This window comes from Zonotrichia leucophrys, chromosome 1 (genome assembly GCF_028769735.1).
Source record: "Zonotrichia leucophrys gambelii isolate GWCS_2022_RI chromosome 1, RI_Zleu_2.0, whole genome shotgun sequence".
Lineage (NCBI taxonomy): Eukaryota > Metazoa > Chordata > Aves > Passeriformes > Passerellidae > Zonotrichia > Zonotrichia leucophrys.
In genome coordinates, this window is record NC_088169.1 from 48,282,622 (window position 1) to 48,292,782 (window position 10,161).

At 45.1% G+C, this 10,161-nt stretch overlaps 1 protein-coding gene across 2 annotated transcripts; it reads left to right on the forward strand.

The window, feature by feature from the left end:
* Nucleotides 1-425: 425 nt before the first annotated feature.
* Nucleotides 426-6,931, forward strand: SPRY2 (sprouty RTK signaling antagonist 2). 2 transcript variants are annotated; one of them, XM_064712921.1, is made up of 2 exons: nt 426-1,224; nt 5,163-6,931. In XM_064712921.1, exon 2 carries the CDS (start codon nt 5,214-5,216, stop codon nt 6,147-6,149), a length of 936 nt encoding a protein of 311 aa, XP_064568991.1. In that variant the 5' UTR covers nt 426-1,224; nt 5,163-5,213; the 3' UTR covers nt 6,150-6,931. The 2 variants fall into 2 exon arrangements, with proteins under 2 accessions (XP_064568991.1, XP_064569001.1); XM_064712931.1 differs by lacking the exon at nt 426-1,224 and adding an exon at nt 3,185-3,308.
* Nucleotides 6,932-10,161: the final 3,230 nt, after the last annotated feature.

Consider the following 10,161-nt stretch of genomic DNA (forward strand, 5'->3'; position numbering starts at 1 on the left):
GCGGGGAGAGCGCGCCTTCCTCCCCGCGAGAAGCGAGTTCCCCTCGGCTTCCCTGCAAACCTATCGCCGCCTGCCTCTGAGTAAATACACGAGCACAAAAGCAACCCCGAGCGGCGTGAGACCGCGCACGGAGCAGCCTCCCGTGAGCACAGGCTGCGGCCAGGCCCCGGAGCGCGGCTGCCGCTCGCCCCGCGCAGCGCCGCGGACGGGCCGGGGCCGGGGCCGGGGCAGCCGGGCTGGCTCGGCGGCGGCAGCGCTGCCCTTTTGAATGCCTCCCGCAGCTCTGAGTGCTGGCAGGGCGCTGGGAGCGCCAGTGAATGTAGCCCCGCAGAGCCAATGAGCTGGGACCGGATGCGATATATCCTCTGGGACAACAACTGCTCTGTTCCTCCTCAGATCCACATGACGCCATTTACTGCTGCTTTTGCAGAGAGATCACCCTACCTCCTCCGGAAAGAAAAAGAGAGAGAGGGAGAGAGCGAGCGAGCAGAAAAACGCCGAGCCCCTACAGCTCAGATCTCAAATCTTCCTCCTCCTCCTCCTCCACCTCCTCCAAACACACAACAACAACCACCACCACAAATCCGCTGCGCTCCCAAAACACCCCCCCGATTGCAAACCACAGAACTGCCTGCAACACACACGCTCGCAGAGGGAGCGAGAAAGCTAAGAGGGAGAGAGGGGAGAGGAGCCTGCAGCAAGCAGCTTCTCAGCAGAACGGCTACATTGCACAAGCTGCTTTTTTGGAGGAGCTCAGTGGAAGAAAGCTCTGGGATTTTATTTTAGATCCACTTTGTTTTGTTTTCTTTGGCTTTTCCCTTTCCTCTTGATCAATTTGCAACAGCAACAAAAAAAAAAGTGACTTGGTGTTGGCGATCCGGCCTCCTGTTCATTGAGGAAAAAAAAGGAAAGTGTGTGTGTGTAAGACTAAGTGATTTTTAGTAGCAAAGAAAACCCACCCCGATCCGGAGAGGTGTTTTGATTATTATTATAGTGTATACACGCACACACGAATTTATAATCGATCTGGGGAGAGGCACCTAAGTTTGCTGTGGACTTTTTTTTTTTTTTAACGTGGTGATCATTCTTACTCTAATTTGCAAGTTGGACTAAAGCAGAGTTTGGAAAAGAATTTTTTTTTGCTTTAGGGCTGGATTTATTTGCAAACCGCAGGAAGAAGAAAATACAAGAGAGAGAGGGGTTTGGTGCTGCGCCGCGATCACGGTGAGAGCCTTTTCCTTCTTTGCAAAACAAGCTTTTCAGTAACCTCCACCCTCCCCCCCCCCCATCCTTTGGTTGCTCCAAGAAAACTCGTGGAAATGTTTGAGGCCGATCCCTTTTCCATTCGTACAGGTTCTCCCTCTCCCCCCCTTCCCTTCTCCTTCCTTTCTCAGAGAGGAGCTGGAGGTGGGATTTCGGAGCGCTTTCTCTCCGGGCAGGGCTGGGGGAGCTCCGCGGGCTGCGCCGCGTTCGTGCCGCGCCGCGGAGCCCGGGGCTGCGCAAGGCTGCGCGGGGGGCGGAGGGCTGCGGCGGCTGCCGGCGGGCCGGGGTGCGCTCCACGGAGCCGCCACAGCTCCGCCGTGTTCTCCGTGCTGCTGCTGCTGGTGCGGGGGGCCGGGCACGGGAGGTCCTGCGCGCTCCTGCCCCGCCGGGCACGCGTGGGTTTCCGACGAGCCCCGGGGGAGGCGAAGGGAGGGCGCGGCGGGGCTGGCGAGCGCCGGGGCCGGGGGTGCCCCGCTCCTGGGGGAGAAGGAAAGGAGCAGCCCTCCTTGCAGTGCGGGATTTACGCCTGTCTCTAGTGGCGTCAGGAGATCCGTGCGATTCGGAAGTGAGTGCACGTCTGGTGCAAATATATACGTGTGTGTGCGTGCGTGTGTGTAAGCTTAGATACTTCTCCTGCGATGAAATTAATTCGATCTGTAAGACGAGGAAAGTCCTTCCCTAGGTTCTTCTATGCAGAGAGCATGTGTGGAGGGGAAGGAAAAGCCATAATTTTTACTTTTTTTTTTTTTTGGTGGGTTTACTTCGTGACAGCCCCCTTCCCCCATTAAAAAAGAGGGGAAAAAAGAAAAATAAAAAAAGCTGCTGGTGTTTTCAGCAAGCTGTTTGTGTGTCACTTTGCCCCACCCCGATGGTAAAGTCCCTTTTGCCCTAATCCATAGTCTGATCACACACTCGGCCCTTAATGGGGGTTTCAAAGCACTTTGAAAGAAGAGGAGGTGGTTGGTGTGTGTGCGGTGGGAATGGGGGTGGGGGTGCCTTGCACAGGCTCCGGCCACAAAACAGAAATTCACGGGCAGAGAGAGGACTTCTCTCCCTTAGGCTTCGCCCTTCCCCGGCCAGCTGTACACGGGATTTTTCCACAGCAGGCAAGAAGCCCCTCGAGTTTTAAACCTCCCCAAATGTGCCGAACGCGAAACCCGTCCCCCTCGCTCACCCTTTTGCCAAGCCCAGTTTGAAAGAAAAGAAAAGTTAGCAATCCTGGCACTTGAGCTCGGTGAGAGTGGACTTTGGCTCTTAGAAGTGGGGAATCGTGTTATCACACACATGCACACACAAAAAGGCAAATCTGCTTCTCTGGCTCTTGGCGGATGCAAAGGGGAGAAGGACTAGGTCAGAGGAGGGAGAGGTGTGCCCTCCCGTCAGGATTTCCAGGCAAATGTCGGCTTGCAAATAAATGTGCTGGTTCTTTGCATCCTGTCCTGTTAGCGGATCTGTGACGGGGAGAAAACCCGGGGAGCACCCGGCTCGGCCCGATGCCCCGCTGGAAATGCCTCCCGGGTCCCTCCGGGCTGGGGCGGAGCGGGGCGGGCTGAAGGTCAGGCAATTTGCAGAATATGCGTAAAATAAGAGGAGCTTTTCCAGCGGCTGGCTTTGTGAAGTTGAATGGGTGTTTAGGGCAAGGCGAGAGGGGGTAATCTGCCTTTTGCCCAGCTGTCCCGGAGGTGTTGTCTGAACCGTCTGCAGGGCGCCTGGCACTTCCCGGGAGGGGAAGCTCCTTTAGCATCTCCTGGGGGAGGGCGGGGGGGAAGAGTTGAAAGGAAACGTGGGTTTGACTTTCTGATAAGGCGGCTGCGGCTGCCCCCTCCCACCTCCCGGCCCGGAGGATGTCTCCTGGTTATCTCCAGCTTGTCTGCACTCTGCGGCGGGCCAGGGGCTGTCGCCTCCCACCTGCTGCGCGCCCCCCGCCCGAGGCGGAGCTGGAGGCGGGGAGGGAAGCGGGGGCCGGAGGCTGCTTCTCCAGCTCCCACCTTGGCGTCTGAGGGGGGCTCCGACACCGATCCCGGGGTCGTCTGAAGCGCCTTCAGGTCAGGGTCAGCTTTGCTTTTGCAGTGGGTTGTCATTTCTGGAGAGGCAGGGGCTGAGCCGGCGTACCCTCCAGGCTGCCCGGGGCCCGGGGATGCCTGGACGCGGAGGAGACATAGGGCTGCCAATTTCTCTCTAGAGTCGGGAAAGCATTTTATTTTCTATTATTTCCTATCTCCAGATAGTTTCAGAGGAGGTGAACATCTACTTAGGCTGTTGGTTGAAACTTTTGGCGTGGCAGAGGTTTTAATTTGAAAGAAAAAAAAAGTGTAAGCAATACTTCAAGCCAAGTTTAAGTTTGCGAGACTTTTTGGGGGGGATATGGACGGGAAGGGGGGAGAAGGAGCACCGTAACATACATCCTGTGTCCAAAACCAGGATTTAGCAATATTTAAAATAAGTGATCACTCTTAAGAGTTAGAGATTTGTCTATATGTATTTATTTTTTTTTTACGAAAAAAAAACACTTGAAGCAGGGGAGCCAGGAGTTAAAAGGTTAAATGTTTTGCATTGGTGTTAGAATAAAGACTGTGTCTTGAGATACTCTTTGTTAAACTGTTTGGCTATATTTTACTATTCTGCAGTACAGTATTATTGTTGGTAACTGATGTGTACAGAGTAACACTATGGTGCTCTTTCTAGGTATAATTGAAGACATTGTGTGGTCCTTGTAAGAAGTTTGGTTCCTGCTTGGGTTTTAATTGTAGAATATTGTTCTGGATTTTTGTATAGGTAATTGGATTTTGGAGCCACTTTAAGATATGATAAAGGCAAAACAAATATTAACTAATTTACAGGGCAGTATTTGAAACTTGCGCATATTTGAGTGTGGAAGTTATTTACAGGTTCTCATCTTCTGTGTCTTTTACTGGCTTTTCATTTAAATTCTATAGTCTGCATTTCTACTTTGTAGTTAACAATCCTTTCAAGTAATATTCACAATCAAGTAGACGTCTTGGATGCTGGCATTATTTGATTCTGTTATGCATGCCTCTATCCCACAAGCCACTCTTGATAATATTTACAATTTGAAATGTAGTCTATGGAATTTTTTACACATAAAAAGAAAACAACAACCAAACAACTGTGGTAACATTGCTTTTGTAGTTTTGAGCCTTAAAATAACAATCACAGTGGTGTGCACCAGTATGACACACACTAAAATACTGGAGAGAGATATTTTTACTTGTGCTGTTGAAGTTTTTGGTAGCACTAACTCATTTAATGTCTAACCTCAAACATTTTATTGCTATTTAGTGTTTTTCTTGGGACCATTGGTATTAAACTAAAATTTCCTATTTACATCATGTAAAGTTTAATGTGTAAAGAGACTAGCCTACCAAAATATTATCCAGTTTAAAACAAAATTGGAGAATTATATGTCTGTCATCAGCAGGTCACATTACACTTGCTAAATACTTGCAGGATAGTTTGTTTTTGTTTTTTTTTTTTTTTTAGTATAAGGTTTTCAGTAGCCTGATGTGAAAAGAAGTGTCACTTCAAGTGGCTGAAATGTAATCACTTTAAAGGCCATGGTCTAACCAGAAGATGGCCTGAGAAGCCTCAGTCAGCAGGAGTAATACCTAGACTTTCCAGAGCCACAAGTTAAGTTGCATGGTCCTAGGAAAGACTCCTAGGGATTCTTAAAGCTCTCCACAGCAGTAGGCAGAACAGGCCAAGGGAATTTGGTCACTCAGCTGACCGGTGCCAGTGCTTGTCCCAGACGTGACTGCTTTATTTAATGGCTGATGCATTACTTGATTGTCTGTGGTGCTGTGGGGTCCTGCAGGCTTGAAAAACTGCTGGAGAGAGCATGAGATGTGTTTCAATAGTGAATCCTCTCTTTTTTGCTCCAGGATTTCAGATGTGTTCTAAGCCTGGCGGGGTGAGCAAGCTTCTGGGCACTGATGGAGACTCAGCACGGCAGTGGGTCGCAGCCCTTACTACAGGCTCGGCGTGACAGTGGGCGGCCGCACGGGGAGCCCGACCTGCGGGATGTCCTGATGCAGCAGGTCCACGTCTTGTCCTTGGACCAGATCAGAGCCATCCGAAACACTAATGAATACACAGAGGGACCTACGGTGGCTCCACGGCCAGGGGTCAAGTCTTCTCCTCGGGTAACAGCCCAACCCAAAAATGAAAGGCCCCACGGCTTGCCTGAGCATCGCCATGTTAGCCGGATCCAGCACACGCAAACGCACGCATCTCCTCGAGCGCCTCTGTCCCGGTCCATCAGCACAGTCAGCACGGGCTCACGGAGCAGTACGAGGACCAGTACGAGCAGTAATTCCTCAGAGCAGAGACTTCTGGGATCATCTTCGGGGCCAGTTGCTGATGGGATAGTCCGGATGCAGCCCAAGTCTGAGCTCAAGCCAAGTGAGCTGAAGCCACTGAGCAAAGAAGACTTGGGAGCGCACAGCTACAGGTGTGAGGACTGTGGAAAGTGTAAGTGTAAGGAGTGCACTTATCCAAGGACCCTGCCCTCATGCTGGATCTGTGACAAGCAGTGTCTTTGCTCAGCCCAGAACGTGGTTGATTATGGGACTTGTGTTTGCTGTGTGAAGGGCCTCTTCTATCACTGCTCTAATGATGACGAGGACAACTGTGCTGACAACCCCTGCTCCTGCAGTCAGTCACATTGCTGCACTAGGTGGTCCGCCATGGGTGTAGTGTCCCTCTTTCTGCCTTGCTTGTGGTGTTACCTACCAGCCAAGGGTTGCCTTAAGCTGTGCCAGGGCTGTTACGACCGGGTAAATCGGCCTGGGTGCCGCTGCAAACACTCCAACACCGTTTGCTGCAAAGTTCCCAGCGTACCCCCCAGGAACTTTGAAAAGCCAACATAGCATCGCTAGACAGAAATACTAAAGTAACAAGGATTATTATTTTAACGTACATATGCAACCAACTAAGCAGCTATGGTCTTGGCACTGTAGTAGAAGGGTTGGGGATGTACTTTGCTGTTTGCAGTGAAATGCTTTTCTGTGTGTGTGCCATCTTAACTGATACGCTTGTTAGAATCCAGCTAGTGGCATACAGGGGAAAAAAAGGGATGCAGTACATTGTGACCCACATATTGCATAAGCTAAAGCAACACAGACACTCCTAGGCAACTCTATTGTTTGTGAATAGTACTTGCAAAATTTGTAAATTAGCAAATGACTCCTTTTTTTTTCATTGTTTTCTGCCAGAGATAATGTGCTATATTTTTGTATATACAATAATATTTTCAACTGTGAAAAGTAAGTGCTGTCATAAGACATGGCACAGTCACAAAATATTATACTAATATGTTGTACATTCGGAAGAATGTGAATCAATCAGTATGTTTTTAGATTGTATTTTGTCTTACGGAAACCTTCTATTACAAGACTTTGATTTCCCTTTGGACTTCATGTATATTGTACAGTTACAGTAAAATTCAGCCTTTATTTTCTAATTTTTTCAACATATTGTTTAGTGTAAAGAATATTTATTTGAAGTTTTATTATTTTATAAAAAGAAATATTTATTTTAAGAGGCATCTTACAAATGTCACCCCTTTTTATGAGGACGTCATAGTTGCTGCAAATAAGGGGTGAATGATGCATATGTTCACTATAAAATAGAAAATATATTAACGTTTGAAATTAAACTGGGCTACTTGTCATTTTTTCCCATTTATTGTTCTGAGGTGGAAGAATTGATACTTACAATTGCAAACTTCACAGTGCTATAGTCACAGTGAGCCTAATGTGAAACCAAAATGAGATTTTTAAGTGTATTCTTTTCTTCTTGTTGACTTCTTTACCTGAAAACAGTGCAGGATTTTTGCTCCCTTCCTTTCCACAAATGTCCCATATACTGTTCCTACAAGAGAAAAGGAAAATGAACATAGGAAGATGCATTAATTCATTCCAGACTAGGACTAATAGGCACTGAAAGCTTGACCTATTCTATAAGTGATGAGCTTTTGTGCTTCAAATAGGAAATAAGTAATCATTCACGAGAAATGTTAGGCTTGCATGGCTTTACTCAGTGAGAGAGAGGAGGAAAAAAATGTAATTAATACTGTCAATGCAAAAAGCTTGCAGGATTATTTGTTAAAGTTAGAAGAGTATGCCACAGGGAATGATAGATCTGAATGCAGTCCAGCCTTATGTCAAACATTTGCCTCACTTGTAAGAAGAAAGTTGCTTGATTTGTCATTTGTGGCAGTTACCTTCCACTGAGGTCAAAATCCTTTCCCTGCCAAGTTTCCCACCGGAAGCCTAGAGAATGATTTACCTTTCTTTATTAACAAACTATCATTTCCTGTTCTGAGCATGTCTCTCCAAGTTTAGAGGTCTTAATGTTCAATTTTATTTATACATTTCTTAAGCTGGCATTTAAGAATAGTTGTAAGTATTTTTAAGCTGATGCTTAAAAAAAGTCTCCCAGCCTTTTCTGAAGCCCCTCCAAGATAAACAAGTTATTACTAATAAATTAAGAACTCACTAAAAGTTGAAAACCAGAGCATTGAGTAAATGTTCTGTCTTTTTGCCCCTTAATTTTCATCTCGGGTCTGGTGTTTGGATGATTTTACATAGGTCTGTAGGACTCAGAAATCTTACACTGTGTGTTTGTGCATATTGGTTATCAATCATCAAGTGAAATTAAAAAGTGCTTGTTCTCTTACTCTTTTTTTTTTTTTTTCCTTACCTCTCTGGTGAAAAATGTAAGCTGGTTTACTTTCTGCACCAGCTGGCTGGATACTCTGGTATACAAAGACGAACAGTATATATTTAGCTTTCTGAGTGGAATTTGCCAGAAAGAGGGTAGCTTATGTTACATGAGTAGTTTGTCCATATTTAAAGCACATCAGTATACTGTAACTGAGTAGTGGACTGTATATGTGAGATTGTGCTTGGCTGCTGATAAACAGAGATTTTTATTATTTAATTATGGGGGGTTTTAGCAATTTTGTTCTTGAAGGGGTTAATAACCATCATGTGTTTCCATTCACTGAATGTAGTTCTTGAATTAGATTAGGTGCTTATGCTTAAACTGTCCTGGGCTAGTCTTGCTGATTAAAACAAACATTAGGAGAATCTTTAGGCTCTATCTTGGAAGCCCCAAGTCCCACTGATTTCAGTAAATACATCAGTGGACTGATGAACTTGACAAAACTGAAGGCAAGCCCAGTCTTTTCAGTGATTTATGTTTCAGTTGAAGATAACTCCACAGAAAGCTGAAAGTAAAACTGAGAAACTGGGATGGCTGAGCAGCGCAGCAAAATGGGTGCAACTCAAAAGGCCTACCAGCTAAAGTCCAATACTAAAATTGTGGATGTGTTTTCTTTTTGCAGTATAGTAAGTTCTCTGTCTGCCTAGTTAGGTTCTCAGGGAAAAGGAAAACCATCTTCTTGTTGGCAGTGAAATTAGAACTGGTTTGAACACTGAGCAATGGTTGTGACCTTCCACTTGGTTCTTAATGAGGATAAAATAGTGGGTCCCATCCACCCCAGGTAAGACCATTACCAGAAATTGGGCAGGATGTATGACTCTTGGGAGCAGGGATGTAGGGAAGTGTGGCCTGTTGGGCTAACTATGGCACTGGGGTCCAGGCTTCAGTTAGTATGGATTGATGTTTGTGCCCACTGGACTCTTAAAAGCTTGTGTATATTAGTTAACATCCTAATATTGCACTTAATTAGATAAGGTTTAGTATTCTAAATAAAACCAAAATCTTGCCTCAAGCAGATTAGATTGTTTTAATAAGAATTAAGAGGGCTTTTCAAATGGATTGAGATAATGTTATTAGGGCATGCCTACTTTATCCTTTGAGATAGGAAAGCGGAGGTCCAAGTAAGGAAAATTTTCCATGCACAGGTTTTAGAATAACCATGAAAGTCATGCTTGATATACATCATATAGGACTTTAATTTTAGACTGCTAGGAAGTCGTGAGAGAGAGCAAAACCTTTATTATTGCTCCATTTGTTGTGCTGCTGCTTTAGAGTTTTGATCTGTTCACTTAGAGATTCCTTAAGGTTTGTTTAAGGTATAGAGATTTGCAGGATCAAACTGAGAGTTGACACCAGTAACGATGGAAATGAATAGCATTTTTTCAAATTATTTTTCTGTATGATGTAAGCTACAAATAAATACATAAAAGTTAGAAACATTTAGAAATTCCTCTATTAATATCCTCAGGATCTTCTTTTCTTTCTTTGCTCTTTATTGGTTTGAAACTTGATTATATTTTTTTTATTTTTTTTGAGATAGGGATCATAGCAGTATAAAATAGGGGAAAAAAAAGGAAAAGAGATTCAGATTTAAGTAGAGAATAAACAGTGCTTTGGATGGAAATAAAATGTGTTCCTAAAGGATTTGAGATAATATTCAGGTGAGTATTTACATTCAACAGATTTACCAAATCAGTCTTCAAAAGCCAAAAATTCTCCAAGTGCAGAAGTGAAATAGTTAAGTTGCTGTGATGATTAACATAATAGATTTTTTACACTTTCTTACTAAACTCCCAGCATTTAAAGATATAATATTACCTGTATTACCATTTTCACTTTTGGTAAAATGCAAAATAATTAATTTTTGTAATTAATGAAATCTTAAGTCTTGTTCTCAGGTGGCAGGAAGAGAGCAGAATGCATTTCTGTTCTACAGTGGAACGTTTTTAGGAATTAATGGTTGGGAAAGATGGGTTTGAACAGTCTGTCTTGTCTCAGATGTTCCTAGATGGGTGCAGGTACAGCAAGTAATAATGATTTCATCTGCTGAGACTAATTTCTCAATCAGTCACTGGAGCAGAGTGCCAGAAAGAAATTGGCTGAATGTGAGAGCACGCTCGATTGAGTAGCGTCTGTAAGATTAGTATTGAATAG